The sequence below is a fragment of the Melitaea cinxia genome, chromosome 10 (assembly GCF_905220565.1).
Source record: "Melitaea cinxia chromosome 10, ilMelCinx1.1, whole genome shotgun sequence".
In the NCBI taxonomy this organism is placed as follows: domain Eukaryota; kingdom Metazoa; phylum Arthropoda; class Insecta; order Lepidoptera; family Nymphalidae; genus Melitaea; species Melitaea cinxia.
This window is the reverse complement of record NC_059403.1, coordinates 15,317,045-15,343,801: the sequence shown is the minus strand read 5'-3', so window position 1 is coordinate 15,343,801 and position 26,757 is coordinate 15,317,045. Positions and strand designations below refer to the sequence as shown.

At 33.6% G+C, this 26,757-nt stretch overlaps 1 protein-coding gene across 1 annotated transcript in view; it reads right to left on the bottom strand.

The window, feature by feature from the left end:
- Positions 1-19,978, bottom strand: part of LOC123656983 (galactokinase-like) — a 38,310-nt gene extending 18,332 nt beyond the window's left edge. Inside the window, exons 1-6 of the mRNA XM_045592590.1 lie at positions 19,911-19,978; positions 10,412-10,576; positions 9,390-9,573; positions 7,616-7,742; positions 6,381-6,506; positions 4,395-4,576 (exon numbers count right to left, since the gene is read on the bottom strand). Of these exons, the coding sequence (XP_045448546.1) occupies positions 4,395-4,576; positions 6,381-6,506; positions 7,616-7,742; positions 9,390-9,573; positions 10,412-10,576 (784 nt within the window). The 5' untranslated portion in view covers positions 19,911-19,978. The remainder of the gene's footprint in view (positions 1-4,394; positions 4,577-6,380; positions 6,507-7,615; positions 7,743-9,389; positions 9,574-10,411; positions 10,577-19,910) is intronic.
- Positions 19,979-26,757: the final 6,779 nt, after the last annotated feature.

The window sequence follows — 26,757 nt, the reverse complement described above, 5'->3', positions numbered from 1 at the left end:
CCAAATACATTTACTTACATATACATAATACTTACTTACATATGTATACATACATTCAGATATATACATATACATATACACATACATACATATACATACACATACACATACGTACACAAATACATATATATCAATAATAGTAATTAAAAAAAAACTTGATAAATTTTAAATGACAGACAAAACATCATAGCATAAAGTACTCATTGAAATAAAATTGCTTGACATACATTAAGACGATAAATACATTTCTTTTGTGAGTTTTTTAAATGTCTCTAATGTTTGAGCATTCTTTATAGACAGTGGCAATGAGTTCCAAAGACAACAAGGTTCCACAGTAAAAGATTTAGAATAAAAGGATGTAGAATGTGAAGGGATCTTCAATATCAGACTTTCTTTCGAACGGAGAGGCCGTTCGTGAGAATTACTGAGAAACTCAAATCGATTTTTTAAATAGTGCGGAGCAGAAGGATTGAAGAGGATAGTATAAAGAAGGGTCAATATGTGAGTATTCCTTCGAAGTTGTATAGGAAGCCACTTGAGTTATTCTCGAAATTCAGAAACGTGGTCATATTTGCGAAGTCCAAATATAAACCGAATACAGAGGTTTTGTAGGCGCTCAAGTTTATTTACTTGTTCCTCATTTAGATTAACAAAGCACGTATCGGCGTAATCAAGAATGGAAAGTAGAAGAGATTGCGCTATCTTTATTTTAGTGGAAATAGGGAGAAAGTTACGTAGCCTTTTTTGCAATTTCATCGAGGCAAACAATTTCCTACTTACTTCATTAACATGAGGAATCCAAGAAAGATATTTATCAAAAGTAACTCCCAAATTTTTTACCTTATCACTTATCGGTAAACAAACCCCAACAATTATTAATGGCGGTAATTGCATCCAGTTGATACGGGAAATCAACTTCTGACTGCCGACGACAATAACCTGCGTTTTTTAACCGACTTCCAAAAAAGGAGGAGGTTCTCAATTCGACTGTATTTTTTTTTTTATGTATGTTACATCAGAACTTCTGACTCGGTGGAGCGATTTCGACAAATTTTCTTTCAATCGAAAGGTGGTGTGTGCCAATTGGTCCCATTTAATTTATTTGAGATCTAACAACTACTTTTCGAGCTATAGTTAATAATGCGTTTTTACTTGACGCTTTTTTCGTCGACCTACCTTGTATTATACTGCATAACTTTCTACTGGATGTACGGATTTTGATAATTCTTTTTTTGTTAGAAAGGAGATATCCCAAGTTTAGTACCATGATAAGGAAACTAGGATCTGATGATGGGTTCCTAGAGAAATCGAGCGAAACTCTTGAAAATCGGCAATAACTTTTTACAAGGTGTAACGATTTTGATAATTCTTTTTTTTTTGGAAAGAAGATATCTCTAGTTTAGTACCATGATAGGGAAACCAGGATCTGATGATGGGATCTCAGAGAAATCGAGGGAACTTCTTGAAAATCCGCAATAACTTTTTATTAGGTTTACCGATTTTAATGATTTTTAATTTAATCGAAAGCCGAAGTTTATCATGTAGTCACATTTAAATTTCATCGAGATCTGATAACTACTTTTTGAGTAATCTTTGATAATGCGTTGTTACTTGACTATTTTTCATCGATCTACGTTGTATTACTCGTCGATGTAATTGAAGTCGGTTTTTTTTTCGTTTGCGAGCAAACACAATTATGTAGGATTAACCCTTAAACCATAAGAATTACTCCATCGTTGAATAGATGTAAGATCTTTATTCAAAAAATTTATACATTGCGAGATTTCACTGAGATGAGATTGTGAGTAGATTTGAAGATCATCTGCGTACAAATGACAGAGAGAAGAGATGTGATTAGTGACAGATGAAATAAAAACCGAAAATAATAGAGGAGACAACACGCCACCTTGCGGCACGCCAACTTTACTCATACACCAGTTGGAAGAATGACCATCAATGTGTATGCGCTGACGACGATTGTGCAAGTAATTATGAAACCAGTCAATCACTTCAGGAGATATGTTAAGAGAACTAATATTTAATCTTCACTACTTGACATAAATAACAAAAAAGTTTGAGTACACTTAAGTTTAAATACTGTTTTCTGTATTAATTCCTTTTTATTTTTAGTTATTATTCATTAGTGAAGACTTTATTACCGAAGATAATAAAAAATAAAATACATAAATACCCTCAACTGTATATTATTATTGTATACAAGAAATATTAAATAGAAAAATATCAAATCAGTTTAACTGAATCTTTTTCCCTCGCTCGCAAACGAAAAAAAAACCGACTTCAATTACATCGAAGAATTATACAACGTAGATCGACGAAAAAATAGTCAAGTAACTACGCGTTATCAAAGATTACTTTAAAAGAAGTTATCAGATCTCGATAAAATTTATATGTGACCCCATGATAAATATCAGCTTTCGATTAAATTAAAAATTATCAAAATCGGTACATCCAGTAAAAAGTTATTGCGGATTTTCGAGAGCTTCCCTCGATTTCCTTATCATGGTACCAAACTAGGGATATCCCCTTTCCAAGAAAAAAAGAATTATCAAAATCGGTACATCCAGTAGAAAGTTATGCGGTATAATACAACGTAGGTCGACGAAAAAAGCATCAAGCAAAAACGCATTATTAGATATAACTCAAAAAGTAGTTGTTAGATCTCAAATAAATTTAAATGGGACCAATTGAGACACACCACCTTTCGATTAAAAAAATTTTTGTCGGTTTCGGTCCACCCGGTCAAAAGTTCTGATGTAACATACATTAAAAAAAATACAGTCGAATTGAGAACCTCCTCCTTTTTGGAAGTCGGTTAAAAACGGCAATACATCACAATATCCTTTACCTTTGTCTTGAAAGAGCGATTAGGCTGCCCACTGTACGTACATAAACACGCTTTAGCCTGTAATATCCCACTGTTGGGCATAGGCCTCTTTCCCCATTTAGGAGAATGATCAGACCTTAATCCATCACGCTACCCCAATGCGGGTTAGCGGATATACATATATTCCCTACTATGAGTAACGATCGCTATCAGATGTACATGATAACAACCGGGGCCGACGGCTTAACGTGCTCTCCGAGGCACAGTGGGAAAACCCACAAGGACTACACAAACACCCAAACCACGGCAAACATCTGTATGACCTATACAAATATGTCATGGGCAGCGATCGAACCCGCAACCACCAGCGCAACAGCCACAAGCCAGTGCTGTGATCGTTACGCCAACGCGTCGTTATAACTGTATAGTATAAAAGAAATAAATGTGTAAGTTACGAACACAGTCAATTAAATACAAAGTAAACAACTTTCGTAATATATAAAGGTTTATTAATAAGGCCTGGCCCTACGGATAAGCATAATTACAAACATGTAGGCGTTATAATTACGAACAAGACACTTCACAACAGACCCAGAAAATCTCTAGGTTCAATTTAACTATTGTACAATCATTTAGACGACACTTGCACCTTTTAACTTTGAGTTTACTGGTAATTTGAAAACGATTTTATTTTTAAACAAATAACTATTTTTTCGTCCAAAATTAATACTTACAGCTACTTTTTAATTTATTATACAGCTGTGACGATTATGAGCATCACTAAATAGCCAATAATAAATAATGGCTAATATTTCTTTCGTCGAGGCGTTCTAACTTCTTAAAATTGAAACTTGGTTACGTTTAATAAAATCCATTATTTTTCTTTCGTTCATTTTCCTGTATTTCAAATATTGCTATTTATATTAAAACAATCTTTATGAACCTGAAATTTTGTTATATAAATATTAAAAATACAAGCTACAAAATGTATTTAAGCTAAAATTTAAGCTATTTACTTGCTTGAGGCGTAATCTCAGCTACAAACTGCATCAGGCGGCTAAAGGGATTTTCTCAAAATAACATAGACATGATAACATAACATGAATCATTCAAGCTCTCGGCTTAAATTTCATCAAAATTTACATTTCAAAGCCTTTACGAAATATTATTAGATTTATGAGATATTATACAGACATTGAATTCAGATTAATTTTCCTATAACTTTTTTTTCCCTGTCGTAACTTTTTCTATGTCACAGTTTAAATGATTTGCTTGTCTTTTATTGCGCTTAATCCACTTTCTAATATTGTAGTGGGAAATTTGTTGGCTTGTATGAAGCTTTCAGTATAAAAAAATTTGCTAAATCGCCGTTTAGTAATGTAGGTAATATTTCGTAAGGTCATGTTGCTAAGTCTTAGGATTAAGGCCTAATAGAAGATGATAACTACGCACCGCAGTGGAACATTTGTAGGATGTTATTAATAATAATAATAATAAACGGTTCACTCTGAACGGCCCTCATTATTGTACAACAAAAGAATACCTGTACCTGCTAAGTCATTTATATCTGCACTCCTCAACGAAGGTATTTTCAGCTTATTGGCGGCTTCCTGGCACTGAGCACGACGTTGTGGATATTCGCTTCCCGTCAGCTGATGCTTCACATTTGAGTTGACCACTAGAATAACAGCTTCAGTGGAATCCATCGGTATATGTTTCGCCTCCAACGACCTAAATAAGAAAAACGAGTGTGCTTTAAACAACTCGACTGAAGTAAACGTTGTTACGAAAAGTAAGCGGAACTCTGTCTCGTCCATCGTAATAAAGAGTAGTCTATATTTAGAATTCATCATCATCATCATCATCATCATCATTACAGACTATACAGTCCACTGCTGGACATAAGCCTCCACAAGTTTACGCCAAAAATAACGTGAACTCATGTGTTTTGCCCATAGTCACCACGCTGGGCAGGCGGGTTAGTGACCGCAAGCCTGGCTTTAAACTGCACCGAAGACGCTGCTGCCTGTTATCGACCTGTGTATTTCAAAGCCAGCAGTTGGATGGTTATCCCGCCACCGATCGGCTTTTTAAGTTCCACGGTGGTAGCAGAACTGTGTTAACCCTTAGTCGCCTCTTACGACACCCACGGGAAGAGAGGGGGTGGCTATATTCTTTAGTACCGTAACCACACAGTATAATATATTTAGAATTAATATTTATACAATGTGTTATTTAGTTTTATATACATATAATGATATAAATAAACAAAAAGTATCGAAGGATTTTTCGTATTTCATCTCATAAGGACATAAATATTTAACTTTTATTGAAACAAATTATAATCTGTCAAAGTAATTTTCAGTTTAGTATTTGTATTCATTTTACTAATATACATATTTAAGGATTTTTATTATTTATTTTAACCTTCACCGGCATGTAAAAAATTACTAGCTCTATATATGTACAATTAACTGAATGAAAATAAAAATATTTTTGATAGAGGAGCCATTATGAGACTTAGGAATTTGAGTACATTAGACACGGGATGGTTCCACAGTATACTTGCTCATCTAACGCCTCTTTGAGTATAAAATAATTCAAATTATTAGCCTCATTTGCTTGTAGAGTCAGAAATGTACTACGACGGGACTGGTGTGTACTTTTGTATAAAATCCCTAAACAGAATAAAGAAAATTCTAGGCATAAGTAAGGGATTCTGCTATCTTTATGTCGCTCTAAAGAATAAAAATAAAAAATGGAGAGAATCTATGGTATAGCGTGATATACGATAGAACATCAAATTTACCATACAAACAATGGTGCTTACAACTATCAGTGTTAAATAGTTCCAACCTAAACAAACAAAATTATTACATAATATAAAACAAAGTCGCTTCCCGCTGCCTATATGCTTAGATCTCTCAAACTAAGCAACGGATTTTGATGCGGTTTTCTTTAGTAAATAGAATGGTTTCAGAGGAAGGTTTGTATGTAAATATATGTATAATATAGTAGAAGAATACTAATAGTTTTTGCAAACGTGCGAAGCCGGGGCGGGTCGTTAGTAAAATTATAAACAATCTATATTTCAGAATCAAGCTAGTAATCGCAAATTATAATTATTTTTAACTAATTTACGTCGTCATTAGACATATTTTTTTCAATTTTATGTATAGTCGTAGTTTTTTTTTGTAATTTAAATAGATTTATTTAGTATCAATAAAATTTATCAACCAATTATCTTTCAAAGTATATAATATATAAATGAATTTTAGAACACACTTAGAGTACATACAATGAAGCACTCTAACACCCTCTTAAAGACATACGGGTGCCTGATTCAACTAGACAAGACGTGTCTACCCTGTAAGTGAAAATCAATATCTGACATTCCTACATGTAATTTATGGACTAAAACCCTGTTTCGATAATCAACATATTTCGTTTTACTTAAATCTAAAATGACTTGTTGAGAATTTTACATGTCATGATGATTTTAACATAGGAACCAGAGCTTATACTTAGGTCTCACCTGCAGTCAATCAACAGAGCGTGGTCTTTCTTTCCCATGGTAACAATAAACTGGTCCATTATACCGCACGGCATCCCTGGAAACTCGTGTTCCGCTTTTTGACAAAGCTGAGCCTTCTTCACAGGCCTATAGAAAAAATTGCTTATTATTGCATAGTATAAAACAAAGCCGTTTTCCGCTGTTTGTATGCTTTGATCTTTAAAACTACGCAACGGATTTTGATGAGGTTTTCTTAAGTAAATAGAGTGATTCCAAGAGAAAGTTTATATGTATAATACTTGTATAACATATTAAACGGTCACCAACCCGCCTGCCCAGCGTGGTCCATGTCAGCAGTCGACTGCGATAGGCTGAAATGGTGATGGTGATGATGATGGTGATGGAGATGATGATGATGATGGTGATGATGATGATGATTATGATTATGATGATGATGATGATGATGATGATGATGATGGTGATGATGATGATGAATACAGTAAATAAACACCAATAGTTTCTTTTTTTTTTTACTTCTTTTTCACACAGGAGTAGGAAACTTTTCTTTTCTTTTTACAAAGGTTCATTTTCAATGACGATAGTAATTATATACTCGTGGAAGACTTTAGCAGAAAAGGGCTAAGTGCTTTACATAGCCGTAAGATAATATATGTAGCAAGTCTATTTAGTACACAACCAAAACTTATTCAATTTGCCCAGAAGAGACCCGGCGCTCTAGTTGCATCGCGCAAGCGTTGTTAATTTGACATCAAATCCTTCTCCTTATCAAGGGAGAAGACTTATTTGAAAGTAAGACAGACTGTCACTTTATGAAACTAATTGGACCCTCTGTTTATTAAAATGACATAGCCACGATAACTATGTATTGTTATGTCTCATTCAACTATTTTTATATGTTCTCATTAAACTATTATACAATTAAAAGTATCTTGACATAATGAACAAATAGGGGACTTAAAGTAAGGAGGAGTACCTCGACCTTATAGAAGATCACAGCTAAACAATACTGCTTTCAAGCACTGTTGTGTTTCTGCGGTAAGGTGACCAAAGCTCATGGATGGATTTTAGGGAAGGTCGGCAACGCGCTAGCGCTGCTTCTACTGCTGCAGGCGTCTATAAGCTACGGTAATCGCTTACTATCAGGTGAGCCGTACGCTTGTTTGTCGACCTAATTATATATACATATAAACGACGGCAATAATTATTATCATGGAAGTGAAAATATAATTACTTACTCAACCCGAGTCCCTGTTAGTGCCTCCAAGAATGTGAAAAACGCCACTTCGAGAGACGCACTACTCGATACGCCAGATCCCATCGGAACATCTGATACTATGACAACGTCAAATCCGGAAACTTTTTCTGAAAGAAAATATATTTATTATTTCAAGTGTTTGAAAAAATAAAATTGAAAATAATCAAGCATTTTATCGTAACAATAATAATTGGTTTATTTAATAATTTACACCAACAAGTAATACAACATATGCTAGCTCTCAAAATGATATATGATATAGATGTGGAAGGAAGGTTCTCAAACTGCGACCACAAAAGGAGCACAGGCCACCCTCCAACCAGGTGGACTGACGACGTTAAGAAAACAGTGGGAAGCCGCTGGATTCAGAGGGGGCAGGACCGGACAAAATGGCGAACATTAGGCGAAGCCTATGTCCAGCAATGAACTGTTATAGGATAATGGATGGATAACTCATATCTCGATTAAATTTTATTGATAAACGACAACATCAGCATTTGATTAAACAAAGAAGGCAAGTCACATACGTCAAAAAAAACACAGTCGAATTGAGAACATCTTTCTTTAAAAAAAAGTTTAAAAAACGAATGAAGAAATAAACACGATTTTGTTCGTCACCTAGAGAAGAAAAAACTTTCAAAAATCATTCCTTTCAAAGTGAACACAGTTTACAAATTTATTACTTTCGAAGACAACCACTCTTATGTAGTAGTCAGTGTAATCATGCCTCTGAGACTAAGTAGTGAAGCCGTCGATCCCAATTGTTGTGATTAACACCCGCTAGCATTCGTTATTTATGATAGGGAAATTATCCTCAGACTCCAATGGAGAAGAGTAGTGACTTAAGTTCTGACTCTTTTCTGATATGAAAAAATAGTCCTTTGTCAAGTACTACCCACAAGTCACAAGCTGATTAAGATAAGTTCAAGTTGTAACTGTCAACAGGCAGTTTTAATTTTAAACTCCGAGTAAACTAGCGGTTTAAACGTAATTTTTATTTTTTTATTTTTTTTTAAGTTTTTTCTAGAATATTTCACTTTCTTAATAAAGGTATATTAATTTCTCAGACAGCTGTCATCTTTGATTCTAATAAGCTGCTATAAAAAAGTAATTTATTAGAATATTTACATTTAATTTTTATAAGACGGGTAAAAAGCACTCTTTTATGATCAAATTATTATGTAATTTATTTAAACGTCTTTTACAGAAATTTCATGTCGAGACAGTCATTCTACTATTACAAATTTACTTTTTTTATACTGTCTCGGGTACCTTGGGGCTAAAAATCCATAGTATAAATAACAACTGCTGTGTAGTTACGGCAGTAAAGAATATAACCGCTCCCTCTCTTCCCGTGGGTGTCGTACGAGGCGACTAAGAGATAATACAGTTTCACAACCACCTTGGAACTTAAAAAGCCGACCGATGGCGGGATAATTATCCAACTGCTGGCTTTGAAATACACAGGCCTAAGACGGGCAACAGCGTCTTCGGTGCGACAAAGCCAGCCCTGCGGTCACCAACCCACCTGCTCAGCGTTGTGATTATCGTCAAAACACATGAGTTCGTGCCATTTTTGGCGCGTACTTGTGGAGGGCTATGTCCAAGGACTGCGATAGGCTGAAGTATACTTAGAATTTATTTCATTGAAAATTGCACTAATTTTGTATTTGGCCCATATGCGCAAATTATAAAGCGCTCAACGAACACTTCTCCTTTGAAAAATTACTTATTAGGTATTAAAATTTTCTTACCTGGAAAATTAGCTAAAACGCCTTTAACATAGTTTGCCCAAGCTGGTTCACCGGGTTTGAGACCTGATGCTGTAGTAGCAGGGAATATCGCCTTTACCTCTTGACCATTGCCGAGGATTGAGAGAACCTGACACTCGTCTGAGTTATTATATGCGCCCACTACGACTGTGAGAAAAGGCAGCGCCTGTAAAAATATAAATGCATGTGGTCGACCTGTTAGGGATAAACGTGAGGACGTTTTTGAATTTCTATATAAAATACGAAGAAAGTTTTCCCCACCTAATAGATACAATTTGGTTAATCAACGCCTCCATTGACAGCAATATTAACATCGTAAAAGGTTTTGCACAAAACCAATATAACTTGCTTAAGTCTCATCTTATGTTACCAAACTTTCTCGTGTAATTGTCGATACTTTCCAATTTATAAGTAATAAGTATTTGAACAATTTAAAATTATAGCTACATACTTCATACATTTTCAAAGTTCGTAATATTTAGAAATCACTTTGGCAGAACTAATAATAATGGAGTTACAACATGAAAAGCCTTTAGCGATAGTTTATTTGCTTATTTACCAACAAAAATAAATTAGTAGTTTATATATATAATAACTAGCTGTACTCGCTACTTCGTTCGTGTGGACTTAAAGAAAATATTATTCAGTTCGCAGAGTTACAAAATAAATCAACAAATCGGTCCAGCCATTTCAGAGATTAGTCGAAACAAATAGACAGACAGTCAGACAGACAGACAGAAAGACAAAAATTGTACAAATGTTGTTTTGGTATATTTACCGTGTATACGTCCATGTGCATTTAGTAAAAAGCGGTTATTTTAATGTTACAAACAGACACTCCAATTTTATTTATTTGTATAGATATTTACTATACGCGAAATAAATGACAAATGAAAAGAGACAGATAAAATAAAAATCCAATGGAGCTAAAATATTATTACTCAAAATTAATACAGCTAAGATATCGTTTTATCTTAAGCAGAATAATAGTAAAAATAACAAACCACAGGTAAAACAAAACCCTCGCAATAGTCCACGTGTTCACCGATAAGGTTCACCCTACCCGGAGCCGCTGCGGCTGCGACAGGCTTGAAACTGTATTCTGCGACAAACTTGTCGTACGCTTGACGGAGCAGTACAGCCTCACCTTTCGCTATCGCCTCTGTCATCTAAAGTAAAAAAATTAATATTAATTGAATATGTTTTATATAATAATAGTAGAACTATTTAGCGAACATAATTTTGCAATTTAATGTCAGTTTTAGTTTATCATTACAGCCTATACAGTCCACTGCTGGACATAGGCCTCCACAAGTTGACGCCAAAAATAACGTGAACTCATGTGTTTTGCCCATAGTCACCACGCTGGGCAGGCGGGTTGGTGACCGCAGGGCTGGCTTTGTCGCACCGAAGACGCTGCTGCCCGTCTTCGGCCTGTGTATTTCAAAGCCAGCAGTTGGATGGTTATCCCGCCATCGGTCGGCTTCTTAAGTTCCAAGGTGGTTGTGGAACCTTATTACAGTTTTAGTTACATAGGCAAAAATTTATTGATAACCTGGTTCTTTGTAATTATTTTATTAATTATTTTTATATATGAAGGATTAATTTATACATATATGTCCAATAAAATGTCTGATTGACCTCTGAAGCTGAAAAGACTTTTGCCGAGTTATATGTCAATTTTACATATTCACACATTAAATCGCCTGGGTGACCGAGCTTAGCTCGGTATTTTTTTTTTTTTTTTTTTAATTATAAATTCTTTATTACAGCCATACAGCCTTAAAGACTAAGTCAGCTATAGCTCGGTATTTTAGTAAATCGAAAAAAATCGAAAAATTAAAAAATAACGAGTGCAATTAGAAAGAAAAAGAAAAAATAAGGATAGATCTGGAATTTGAGATTTTGAACCGTGGTCTTTTCGGACAAAACGACATTTTCTAAAAAATGAATCCTAGCTAGATTTATTTATCTCCCCCGAAATTCCCTGCTTACTAAATTTCATGAAAATCGTTGGAGCAGTTTCAGAGATTTTTGAAATAAATAACGAAAGCAATTATATAGAAAGTTTCCAACTAAAATACTAGAATACTAGGACAACATAAAGCGTTAGTGGTTGAGTTGCATTCTCATTAAATGGAACTCTGGATCTAACATATCGCTTTGACGACAGTGAAAACAATTATCTTTAATAGTTTTCACTTTTCTTTAATATCCTAACATTTTATTTTAACTGCATGCGAAGCGATTATTTTGTTTTTCTTATTTTGTGCCCACTAACATCACAGTACTGTAATAGGCATTTTTAAACATTATATAAATATTTAAGCACTGAAATCGTGTTGATTACCAGTTTTACTGTAATCAGATATTATATGATGTATATTTACTAATTAGAGTTTAGGCTGCAAAGTCTCTCTGCCAGGCGTGGGGCTCTTTCGCCCTCGGGTCAACCTTAATTATGTCATGTGTGCTGGCTGTCAAATAATGACCCTACTAAGCACAATACTATAAGTAACTATATTTATCATGTGTCTAAGATAACATCCAGAATCGATCAGCTTCACGTGCCGTCCGAGGCACGGTGGGGAGAACCACAACAAACAAAACATATCTACAACGAACGAGAAGAGAACCTGCAACTGTCGGATATATGTTTATTATAACACTAATATAATAAATGTAATTGATAATCGAAAACGTAATAATAACTTATTGTAACTTAATCCATAACCATAATATATTTATTTTTTAAAAACCGACAACACTTAAATATTTGTAATTTAAAATATAAAATGAAAAAGCAATCAGGCTTTTACAAAAAAAAAAGAGTGAGTGTCCTTTAGACCACACGACCGAAGTAAAACCTCTACACAACAGGCCTGCACTATGTCTCAGATATACGAAACTTAATTAGCTATGAGAGTAAAAGAGGAAGAAATGTGTGCCTCTATCTCTTGCTCCGTCCGTCTTTCGTAACGCTCTCGTCACACATTCACCAGCTTACTCCGCAAGTCAAACATGCGTAAAGGTTTACTTCAAAAACGAAACGTGTAGTTTTTTTTTTTTTGTAAATAAATTTATTTATTATAACAATATGAAACGTATAATGCCAAAACTTTACCTAATAATAAAACTTCATGATTTCCTTTGTATTACAAAATTGTAACCAAATTTTCATCTCATTTCAAATCACGTGCAACTACGATTATTAAACTTTATAGAATTGCAAAAATGTTACATCTATTCTTTATAATATACTAGCTGACCCGGCGAACTTCGTATCGCCTAACACAAAATTTATCGTATGGTATTAAAGTTCAAATTGACTTTTAAGTATTATCACAAATCTTTTGTAGGGGAGTATAGAAAAGTGTTGTTTTTAGACTTTTTCAGGAAATTTAAATTTTTTTTTTAGAATTTTTCTCTCTGTAAGAACCATCCTCGTACTTCAAGGAATATTTTAAAAAAAGAATTAGCGAAATCAGTCCAACCGTTCTCGAGTTTTGCGCTTAGCAACACATTCAGCGACTCATTTTTATATTATAGATTAATACAAAAACCGCTCTTGAGTTGTAGAGCGTGTAGTCGCCTAAAACACCGACGGTGTGCAGGTTTGATTCCCGCTCGGGATGGATATTTGCATTTTTACAAATATATCTTTCCGGTTTGGATATCTGTCCTGGTGGGTCTCCCCACCGTGCCTCGGAGAGCGTGTTAAGCCGTCGATCCCAGTTGTTATCATAAATACATGATATCGATCGTTACTCATAGTGTGAAACATATTTGCTAACCTGCAGAGAACCAGCGTGGTGTCAGCTTCAATCCTTCTCCTACACGGAGAAAGAGTTCTATGCCCAGTAGATGTTACTGGCTGAATCGTAAATAATGTAAAATCAGAAAGCGAAATATTAACAAGGAAAGGACATGAAGAAGTTACGAGGCTAAAACCTCGACCTTTTTTGAAAATTTCATTTGTCTTTTTTTCTCAATAAAAGTTTATTTTTATTTTTCAAATAAAATAACTGACTACGACTTCATAATATTCATATTTTGATTTCATACCTAACCCACGCTTCTTAAACACATGTAAGTATTTAAAAGTGCGCAAGATTAATATAATAATAATTTTTATTTATTTACATAGAAACCTTATTACTTTCACCAGCCCGTTGGCGCAGTTTGTGCCGTGCTTTCTGTTCTACGGGTTACGGGTTGAATTCCCGCCTGAGTGTGAGTGTAATATTTGTATTTATATGATTATACTAGCTGACCCCTTGAACGTTGTTTTGCCGTAAATGTTATTAACCCCCTTAATGCTCCCTTCCCTTATAACTTAGGGATATAAAAGATAAATTTTGGCTGATTCTCAGACCTACCCGATATGCACACAAAATTTAATACAAATCGGTTTAACCGTTTCGAAGGAGTATGTTAACTAACACTGTGACACGAGAATTTTATATATAAGATATGTATTATTTCTATGTATATATTTCAAAAAAAAATTTACCTGTAACACTCAAATGTTACCGTATGTGTATGTTACTAACATGTTAACAAGTGCTGAAGCGTAGGTTCGGCAAGATTCGCACTAAAAATTCTCAGAACCATTTATAATTCAGCCACATTTTGTTTAATAATAAGAGGCAGTTCGCTTACTCGAAATTGCGAAAAACTCGCCTGTACACGGTTTCGACGCAATACAATCCAAAGTTTTTCGCAACGGCCCCAATTATGATAATAATTTTTCTTGTACGTGCTCAACGAGCGATCTCCGTGTAAGCTTATCATCTATCCACAGCCCAAGATATTTTTTTCCTATCATAAATAATGAAGAATGTCAATCCAATTTTGAGAGGTCTAAAATCCGGATTACTTTTTTTTGGTGGGAATAATCATTTAAAATGTATTTTTTAGTCGCCTCTTACGACACCGACGGGAAGAAAGGGAATGGCTATTTTCTTTACTGCCGTAACCACACACCAGGTGTCTTGATTTACTAAAGTAAAAACGGCATATTTATAACGGTACATTTTCAAGTGGAATCCCTATTTCAAACACACAATAGTTTACAATAACTTCCGATCAATCATCGTTTTTTATTATCTGGAACTTTCAGCAGGGGTGGAGCAGACCGACTGGGTTAGTAGCTTGGCCCTACAGAAGATCACAGCGAAGTAATACTGTTTTCAAGCAGAGTTGTGTTCGTGTTGGTGAATAAGGTGACCAGAGCTACTGGGGAAAATTGGATACAGGATCGGCATCACGCTTGCAATGCTTCTGGTGTTGCAGACGTCTATAATCTGCGGCAATCGCTTACCAACAGGTGAGCCGTACGCTTTTTAATCCATAACATGAAAATTTTTATTGCACTAATGCAATTAAACTTGGTGCATAGATAGCTGGAGACCAGAATAAAAGGTATTCTACTTTAGGACTTAGAAGTTACGCAGGTAAAACCGCAAGGCAAGACTAGTATAATTATATCAAAATTGAATTACTATCTAAATACTTCTGATTTATATGTACTAAAAATATACGGGTCAAATAGATAAAACAAGTTAATAAAGAAATATGTTTCTTTTCAAGATCTTCAATATAAATAAAATACAGTATCAAAGTCTAATACACTTAAATTTTGTCATGCAACAGCTGATCCTAGTCATCTTCAATAATAAATAAACGCCTTCATCGTAATCATTATCAACATCTGCTAAGTTTCTTGCCACTTTTCTCGGTAAACTAAAATAACTAAATTACTTTAAAACAATGACTGTCTCATTCCAACTAAAATCATCATCATATATATTAATACGCTAAAGCTTAAGGTGTTTGCCTCCCTTTTTAGAAAAAAGGCAAAAAAAAATATATGACGGCTTTAATTTATAAACAACTAGCGATCCGCTCCGGCTTCGCACGGGTATAAAATATAATTATAGCCTATGTCATTCACTAAAAAAATGATTAAAATCGATCCAGTAGTTTTGATTTATTCATTACTGCCACAGATTACTGCCCGTGGCCCGCACGCGTTAACTTAAGAGTAAAAGCCGGCCGGAACCGCCGCAAACGCTACGTACCGTAATTTTTAAATTTGTAATATCTTCGAAAATATTCATTTAAATTATATGCTGTAAAGGGCCATATAGATCTTTATTAAATCAAAAACGTATTTAAGGTATTTAATTAGATAAGGATTAATGCTGTATTGGTTAAAATCGCTTTGAAAATTAGCCATTATTTTTCGAAAAAAATAAATGACAAAAAAATGTTATTGTGGGATATCCATAAGAGATAGATATATACCATAGCGAAGTTTTCTGTAGACCTTTTCAATGTGTACAATACTTAGTACATTATTTTGATAAATCTCGTAGGGTGCAGGCTGCGTTTGCAATGTAAGCGGAAGAAATGTATATAATTATTTACGACATCACATTAGAAACCTCAAAAATAACAGTATTTCTCGACTATTTAATGGATGTTATTATACATATAAACCTTCCTCTTTAATCACTCTATCTATTAAAAAACCCGCATCAAAATCCGTTGGGTAGTTTTAAAGATTTAAGCATACATAGGGACATAGGGAAATAGGGACAGAGAAAGCGACTTTGTTTTTATACTATGTAGTGATGTCAACATGATTGACGGTCGGTAAATATTTTGTTCAATTTCAAATCAACTCACGTATTAATACTTTTTTGTAATTTTGTAAAGTGATAATTATTATACTTATTTAGTGCTAATTATTCGTACGGGTATAGCTAGTATATATAAATACGCTAAGGTGTTTGCCTCCCTTTTTAGAAAAAACTTCACAATTACTCCACATAAATTATACATCATTTTATAGATAATTACTTGCTCTACCGGCATCCACATCAAAAAAAAATATTATTGCTTTTATTTTGTAAATTAATTAATCATAAAAATTATATATATGACTGCTTTAATTTTGAAACCACGTCAACATGATTGACGATCGGTAAATTTTTTACTTATTTAGTGCGAATTATTCCCACGGGTATTGCTAGTGAATTATTCATAAACGCAAATTCTCAGAAAGAACATCAGCTTATCTAACTTTTGACCAAACGCTACAGAGTTTGATAAGTAATTTATAATATATGATAAATCCTAATAAGTCGCAAAGATAAATCCTAATAAGTCGCAAATTTCCATAATAGGTAATTCTATACAGATATCCAAAGTAGATGTTTCCTATCTTCCTCCTGTCTGTTTTGGTGGTTCGAAATTAGAATTTCATGGTAGTATCAAAAATCTAGGCCTTATTTTAGACAGCACACTTTCTTGGAGACCTCAAGTTGCTGAGATCAGTCGCAAAATATATGCTGCAATCGGCACATTGAGAAAGTGGAAAAATTTCTTGCCTATCAAAACTAAAATATCACTTGCCCACACACTTCTTTTCCCTATTCTTGATTACGCTGATGTCTGTTATTCTGACCTGTCTGAAACTCTCCTTAATAAACTTGAACGCCTTCAAAACATGATCATCAGATTCATATTTGGTTTAAGAAAGTACGATCACATCTCAGATTATCGAGCACAGCTTAACTGGCTTAAAATAAGAGAACGCCGCAACTTACATCTTCTATCTTTTCTCTACTCTATCCTTTTCCATCCCACTACTCCCCCATACCTAAAAAAATGTTTTACTTTTCTTGGCTCGGACGTGCCCAGTACGTTAGGCCTTCGTTCTCAGGGTGACAACAGACTTAAACATCCTATAACGCACAGTCAATGTTACAGCAATTCTTTTTGTGTTAAGGCCGTAAAACTGTGGAATGCCCTCCCGCGAGACATTCGCCAAGCAGAGTCGATTGATATTTTTAAACGACGTGTTAAAAAACATTTTCTAGCTACATATCGTTAATAACATTTATTGATATGATATTTATATATTATTATTTGTAAATAATTATTGTTACTGTATATTTTATGCATCTAATTTTTTTTTTATGCATATTACTATGTAGATATATGTATGCTTCAATGTAATTATGTATGTGTATGTTATATGTATGTATGTATGTATGTATGTATGTATGTGTGTATATATGTGTTTCATACATTATATACTAAAATATTTACTTATTTATATGTTTTTTTTTTCTTTTTTAATAATTATGTAAGTGTATCATATCGTAGTTTTTATCTATTTATAATTGATCTTTACTCCTTAATTTGTGCACACCTTAACCGCTGCTACTGTATCGTGTCCTGTACCCAAAGGTTATCTGGAAGAAATCGCTATTTAGCGATAAGATCGCCTTTGTACATCTCTATTGTATCTTTCTTTATATGTGTCTGTATTCCGGTGTACATTAAGAATAAATGAAATGAAATGAAATAATTTATTGGTATGTCCGGAATCCCGAGTGGACTGGCGTAACAAGAACTAAGCTCTCGATTTATGAATGAATTACAAACTGAACAGATCGTCGCATAAGACATTCCATAAATTCATCAGCGAATTGTAAAAGACATCTTTCGGACACCACAAGTTTTATCAGTAAAAGGAAAGCAATTAAAAAATATGAAATAAATATCAAATAATAAGGTAATATTTTATTTAAAACTTCTAAAAGCCCGGACAGACTTTGTTCTGTCAAAAGTTGCCCATATGAATACATAAATACGCGTCAAAGGAAGGATTTCTTTTATTTCCTCCATTGAAAACTACGTTTGTATTTCCTTGAAACTTTAAAATTCCTGACTTACTAACCGAAGCAATAATATCTCTGGTTTCACTAGTAGAAATACTATAATGGAAAAAGTTTTACTAAGTTTTTTCTTATTTCAATTGAATAGTTATTTTAAATTCATATAAATTTAAAGTTTAAGACTCCAATGCCAGTCTTTCTTTATTAATAATATTAAATATGAATCTAAGATCGATTTAGACTATAGGTTCTACTGAAAAGAATCAACAAAAAATTCAAAGATTGAAATTAAATAATAGCGATGCCGAAAAAGTTGCTTCGATAATGTGTTCAAAAATATTGTGGAATTCCTATTAATCACCCCTAGCGCGAATCGAACTCGTAACCACCGGTGTTTAGGCACATACACAGTACACGCACCATTACTTCAAAATGGTATATAAGTATATAGGTCGTAATACGCGTAAAGGCTGACATTGGTAATATTTGCAAAAGATAAGATTATAAAGTAACGATGTTGATGTAGTGAGAGGTTTTTCAACTATTATAAAGTGACGTTTTTTTTGTGTATTTTTAAAAAAAAAGTCAAGAATTTTTCTGCCTAGAAAAGTATTACAGATATACTAAATAATATCTATTAAATTTTTTGAAGTTAGGTATACTTTTTTTGGCGTGTTAGGGAAGAATGATGAGTCAATTCAATACACATTATTAGGCATAACTCAAGTACCTACTCGTAAAATCTCGATCAAATTGTCATGAATCACATGACAAGCTCCACCTTTCGATTAAAACAATAAGTGTGTGTGTACTTATGTACGCACGTAAGAAGTTATACTTCATTGGCTAACTAACTTCAAGTAGCTAACTTCTTCTTAGTTGACTAGCTAATTTCAGGGTTGTCGGTTTTTTTGTGACAATGTGTGCGCGCATCATAAAAATTTACTCATCATGTTTCCCTAACGCGCCAAAAGAAGTACCTATAACTTTAAGAAAGTTATCAAAATCGGTACGCCTAGTGAAACTTATGAGGTTAAACACACATAACACATAAAAAAGAATACAGTTTAATTGAGAACCTCTTCCTTTTTTAAAGTCGATTAAAAATAAAAACAAATATCGTTTGGCCTTCAAATATTTTTAATATCAGCAATAATTTCTTATAACAGAAAGCTAAATTAAGCAATTAACGTTATCTTTACCACAAAATGATCATTTATTTAGTGTAACGTAAAAACGTACGTACAATTAAATTTTGTACAATGTTGTCGAAAATTGGAATTGTAATTTTAAATATCGAATGAATAAAAAAAGAAAAAAGGGTAATTATTTATTACGCAAAACTTTTTTAAGTTGAATATTGATATCGTTATACCAATTTCATTCACAGAGTAATTAATAATGACCTTAATTGGACTCAAGGACATTTCAATTGAATCTTCCTAAATCATTCATCATTAAAGAAACCAAAACAATTCAATCAAAAGACGTCGTTGTATAGCGACGAGATGATACTCATGAAACTTTATTCTTAACAACACTATATTACAAGCAATTAAAATAAATTTTATTGAGATTATATTATTTATTTATTTTATAAATATAAATTTAAGTAGGTATACTTTTTGACAATATAAACACAAACGTTAGTTATGGATCCTACTGTAACACGAAATGTTCAAATTAGGTACAACCTTCTTGTTAATAACTTTATTTTAATTAAATTAATAAATTAGTTATATGTGCAAGTGTGTTCTTTCTAAATGTAACATAGGTAGTAGTAACACAAAAAGTTACGGTTTGCACTTACCTTTAATACTCGAAACTATAAAAAGAAATATAAAATATAATATCCGCGCTTAGAACGAGCACAAATGTAACTCACTGCGTGCGTAACAGCCACTACGGGATGATATGATGTTAATTGAAATATGTTATAAATTAGGACGTATTCTTAATGCTCTGTTTCAATATTGTAACTTTTCGAAGACAATTTTTTTTAATTAATTTAAAATTTTCTTTAAATAAATCAAAATATATTATACTTGAGTAGTCTTTTAACAAACAATTTTAAAATGTGATAATAATAACTAACCTAAATAAGCTCAGTAAATCTTTAAACAAATTAAAAATTCCAATTAATTCAATTGAAATTTCCTGCACTTCGGTTTTTGATTGTTTTGACTCTGTTTTATAAAAAAAAAGAAAAACATCCATTATTTTTATTAATTTTTTAAATCTTAACGGACGTCAACTATTTCATATCTGTGATCAAAGTAAAGCAGGAAAAGTACATTAACGTTACATCGCAATATCCTGCTCAGTTTATTAAACAATAAAAGAACTCCGCTTTTGTATTTTTTATTCTGTGTAATCTCCTGACTGGAATTATTGACATAGGTACTAATTAAACCCACGATAAGAACTTGTGATAAGCAATAGTTTTAATAACTATAAATGTTGTTGAAAAATGTTTAGCATGAAATTATGTCTCGTTTTTGAAGAATTGAATTTTGATTATTATTCTTTACACTGCTCTAAATAAATAAATAAAACTAACTACTACTAACTAACTTCGCTTAAACCGAAAATAAAATCATCATATCAAAAATTTCGATCCAACGGGTACATCGTTTCATAGCTTAATTGGCTAGAGCGCCGACACGGTCAGTCGGAGACTCGGGTTCGAACCCCGCTGGAGCGGTCAATTTTTGATATGATATTCAAAAATGTTTAGAATTCCTAATATGTGGGTAGCACAAAAATAAAATCGCACATATTAAAAATAGCATGGTGTCGTCTCCTGTCAAAGATTTTCATTGTAATATGAAACTTTGAATAGCTACGGGTTTCTGTAAAGAACTCACTACAGACGGCGCCACGGTTCGCTTAAACCGAAAATAAAATCATCATATCAAAAATTTCGATCTCGCGGGTACATCGTTCCATAGCTTCATTGGCTAGAGCGCCGACACGGTCAGTCGAAGACGCGGGTTCGAACCCCTCTGGAGCGGTCAAATTTTTGATATGATATTCAAAAATGTTTAAATAAAACTATTCACAAATATATAGAAAAGTATACTTTTAGTTTCATTAAAATTGTCTTTATGATTTTTTGATATATCTACTTATTAAAGACACAGACGGACATATAGACAAAAAGTCTTCTTATTGTTGCCCACCACCAAGCAAATCAATAAGCAATTAATACCAGTGAATAAGAAATTAATACCAGTGAATAAGAAATTCCACTATCACCATCATCGAACTTAAAAACCGACCGATGGCGGTATAAAAATCCAACTGCTGGCTTTGAAATACACAGGCCGAAAACGGGCAACAGCGTCTTCGGTACGACAAAGCCAGCGACCACCAACCCGCCTGCCCAACGTGGTCACTAACACATGAGATCGCACCATTTTTGGTGTGATCTTGTAGAGGCCTATATCCAGCAGTGGACTGCGATAGGTTGGAGTGATGATGATGTGATGATCTTCTGTAAGGTTGAGGTACTAGTCGTCCCCAGTCGGGCTCCATATTTTGACCAGGAAATGTCCTGCTGTGTCCTACCTCAGTTAATATCAAAGCTTAAAACACGACATATTTACTTTATATTACCTAAAACTCTAACTTTCAAAATAATTTCTTATATACTATTTATTATATAAAGTATATATATATATATATATATATATATATATATATATATATATATAAATACTTTATTTACATTAAATTAAATCAAGTAACAACCGCGTTATTGATTTTAATTTATCAACGCAAAACAGAAATATTTTGTTTATTTTTTATATATAAGGCCCCGAATTAAAAAAATATGAAGAGTAAAATTTACTAAGCGAGTGACCTCGTTACGTTTTTGTTAACCCTATTGGGTTCCGATAGATGGCGTTATTTGATTCGTTTCTTTACCATTTGATATGATATTAATCTTTTTCTTAGACTAGTAAGACTTTTTGTGCCTATTTAAACAGTCGATCTGAAGGGGTAAACTCCAGTCGTGCATCGGAGCCGACACACACACTTTTTTTGTATAAATTTAAAATTAATTTAAAAAAAGGAAAACAATTGCTTTAACTAAAAATGTCTTTCAAAAGATAAATAAACTCTCATGAGTTGAAGAAAAAAACGATATCATCTTAAGCGGCATCATCTTCCTAAAGAACAGACGCCGTGTGTGTATGTTGAACTTATCTATATAAAAAAATAAAACTTATTTTTAATATTATGCCTACTGCTTTAGATCATAAACGTTATCGAGCGGTCAGCTTCATTGTTTATTACCCCTTGTATCTCTGATAATAGCTATCTATCGTAAAGTTATAAAATATTACAATTACAACCGTTAAATAATGTGCAATTCTATTGTATACGATTATTACAAACGGGATTATATTATAACTAGCTGACCCCGCAAACGTTTCTTTGCCATATATGTTATTAACCCGCTTAATCCCCCCCCCCTTATAACTTAGGGGTATAAAAATAGATGTTGGCCAATTCTTAGACCTACCCTATATGCCCACAAAATTTTATTAAAATCGGTCGAGCCGTTTCGGAGGAGTTCAATGTTTAACACCATGACACGAGAATTTTATATATTAGAGATTGTACGAATAATTGAAAGGTTTCGACGGATTATGTACAAAAAGTATAAATTGACATCGTTTCATCGCTAAAATCAACCAATCAACTTATGTTCATAATTAATTATAATAACTCACCACGATTATCATTTTGAAACTCCCTTTATTTCGGTGACGTTGCAGATGCCAAAGGTTGTCTGGGAGAGATCGCTACTCAAGCGATAAGACCGCCTTTGTATACTGTTTTTTAACCGACTTCCAAAAAAGGAGGAGGTTCTCAATTCGACTGTATTTTTTTTTATGTATGTTACATCAGAACTTTTGACCGGGTGGACCGATTTCGACAATTTTTTTTTTAATCGAAAGGTGGTGTGTGTCAATTGGTCCCATTTAAATTTATTTGAGATCTAATAACTACTTTTCGAGTTATATCTAATAATGCGTTTTTACTTGACGCTTTTTTCGTCGACCTACGTTGTATTATACCGCATAACTTTCTACTGGATGTACCGATTTTGATATTTCTTTTTTTGTTGGAAAGAAGATATCCTTAGTTTGGTACCACGATAAGGAAACCAGGATCTGATGATGGGATCCTAGAGAAATCGAGGGAAACTCTCGAAAATCCGCAATAACTTTTTACTGGGTGTACCGATTTTGATAATTTTTAATTTTATCGAAAGCGGATGTTTATCATGTGGTCACATTTAAATTTTATCGAGATCTGATAACTATTTTTTGAGTAATCTTTGATAACGCGTAGTTACTTGACTATTTTTTCGTTGATCTACGTTGTATTACTCGTCGATATAATTGGAGTCGGTTTTTTTTTTCATTTGCGAGCAAACACAATTATTACATGTAATATGTTATTGTGTTGATTGTTGTTGTGTACAATAAAGAGTATCTATCTATCTATCTATGCCATGGTCAGGACGACTCCAAGAAGATGGGATCCTTGAAGTGGCCTATATGGTACAGTAAAAAAAGGTAAAATGAATTTATATTAACTGCCTCATCACCTCAGCCTACATATCACAGTCCACCGCTGGACATAGGCCTCCCCAAGTTCGCACCAAAAATGGCCCGAACTCATGTGTTTTGCCCATAGTCACCACGCTGGGCAGGCAGGTTGGTGACTGCAGGGCTGGCTTCATTGCACCGAAGACGCTGCTGCCCGTCTTCAGCCTGTGTATTTGAAAGCCAGCAGTTGGATGGTTATCCCGCCATCGGTCGACTTTTTAAGTCCCAAGGTGATAGTGTAACTGTGTTATCCCTTAGTCGCCTCTTACGACACCCACGAGAAGAGAGGTAATATTCTTTACTGCCGTAACTACACAGCATTAATAACTGCCTACCTACGATAAATACTATACTTTATTTTGTTGGAAAGGAGATATCCCAAATGTGGTACCGTAATAAAGAAACCAGTATCTGATGGTGGAATCTCAAAGAAATTGGGGGAAACCCTCGAAAATCTGCATATTTTTTACTAGGGGTACCGATTTTGATGATTTTTAATTTAATCCAAAGCCGAACACAATTATTAATGCAACACTTTATAGTTATTAATCTACTTATATTTACTTTAATAACCTACTACTGACATTCATAAATAATCGATATAGCTAAATATCATATTTCAGAATTAGCACTTTCGCCGTATTTTCACGAAATTATTTTTCGCCCACCCAATACTTTAAGCATAATAAAACAAAAACCTTCGCTTCAGCCTGTAATATCCCACTGCTGGGCATAGGCCACTTTCCCCATGTAGGAGAAGGATCAGAGCTTAATCCATCACGCTGCTTCAATGCGGGTCGGCAGATATATTCCCTACTCTGAGTAACGATCGCTATCAGGTGTACATGATAACAACCGGTACCGACGGTTTAACTTACTCTCCGAGATAGGGTGGGGAAACCCACAAGGACTGCACACACACCCAGACTACGGCAAACATCTTTATGGCAAATACAAATGTTTGTCATGTGCGGGGATCGAACCCGCAACCGCCAGCGCAACAGCCACAAACCAGTACTGTGACCGTTTCACCACCCTGCTGAAAATTCCAAATAAAAAGCTGTGATTTGTATAGGAAGTTATTGTAAATTATTATGTTTTTTTTTTCCAAATTTGTTGAAAACTTACCTTTTTATGTTCTAAACACACTGTAATTTTTTTTTTCAATTTTTTTTCACCTTATTACAATTTTGTAAAAGAAAAATCAAAAATCAAAAACTTGGTTTTTTGAAATTTTCACACGAATTGTGAGGCTATGTGAAAAAAGTGTAAACATAAAAGATGTAGATCTTTTTACTACCTACGATTTTGCCATTTAACTTTTTTCCATAGAACTTGTAATTTAGCCGAAAATCGAGATAAACCGTTTTTTTTTTCCTTAACATAACAATGCCTGACCTCAGATCGCCCATAATTTACTTTTCCTTTCATTTTCGTTCTATTCTCTTTCTTTTACAATGGGTTTTATCCTACTATAATTTTTTTTTGGTTTCTGATAAATATTTAAGTATTTATAAATCTCAAAAAATAGAAGTCAAAGGAAAGTCTAGTTGCTAGTTAATATATAATGCGGAACTAAGCTCATTAAACAAAATAATTTCACACAATAATATTTCGCAGTACCTGCACTAGTTGGTACTTACATAATATATACGAGTATATCAGTTTCCAAAGCTAAAAGCACTGGTCTATTAGAAAAATTATGAAAATTATTTTTTCTCAAATCAGTCGATTTGGTAATTCACAGAATTCTCTACCTTATCATACTACCTATAATAATTATTCTATTCAAAGTATCGTATATTTCAAAGTGAGTTGAGAAACAACGTAAAATACTGGATTGATCCAATCCTAAAATTATATAGAATCTTAACGAACTCCTATAATTTTAGATAAACTAGCTCGTAAAATATTATTCATCCATTTATTAGAAGATTAAATTTTTCTAACGACTTTTATAAACATTTTTGTTTTTGAAACTAAATTTTATTTTTATTATAAGTATTAGAAAGTAGACGTTTGTATATAAGTTTATTATACACCTACACCACCTACTCTATTTTGATAATTAGTTTCCTTTTTATGTCTGGGTTGCCTGGAAGAAATGGCTAATATTAGCCATAAGTCCGCCCATTGTACTTCACTGTCTGTAACTATCTTTAAGCTTTGTTTGTAATATATTTGTGGTGTACAATAAAGTATAAAATAAATAAATTAATATTAGATTATTTATTCATTAATTTAGACATAAAAGGATAATTTTTACAACGTCAGTAGAAATATTAGTTTTATATGTTTTTGAGGTGAGAACGTCTTATAAATCGATGAACACCGGCCGAACGCACAAAAAAAGTGTAATGTTCCGCCTGAGCCTGAATGTGCAAGCGAGAGCGCGAAATAAGCGATAGAAGGGTACGATCGGCCCAAATGTTTGCTTGTGACACATTTATCTCTCTTATCGCGGGACGTCAGAGCTAGCAGTTCAAAATAATTCATCATCATCTTCATCATCATCATCTGAAATAATTCAGTGATAATAATTCAATTCAATTCATAAAAGTATGCAATTCAATGTTTCTTTATGACGTAAAACTATCGTCCGTAAACCGACCTTACAGACAACCATTTTTTTTTTAATTTTTTATTTTAACAAATTACGCCAATGATACCGTTATAGAAAAGAATTAGTCACAGTGTCCAAAAAAAATAGATTTGAACCCTTTCGAAATGTATCTTTTTCTTTCACTGGTTTTTAGGCGTCTACACGGGACACGCACCACTACACCATCATCACACCAAAGTGGTCGTAATTTTTAAATCTCATATTTTGTAATTAAAATAAAAATCTATTAATAAATTCGATAATTTGTCGTGTGGCTACGGTGTACTGTGTGGCTACGGTACTAAAGAATATAGCCACCCCCTCTCTTCCCGTGGGTGTCGTAAGAGGCGACTAAGGCATAGCACAGTTCCGCTACCACCTTGGAACTTAAAAAGCCGACCGGTGGCGGGATAACCATCCGACTGCTG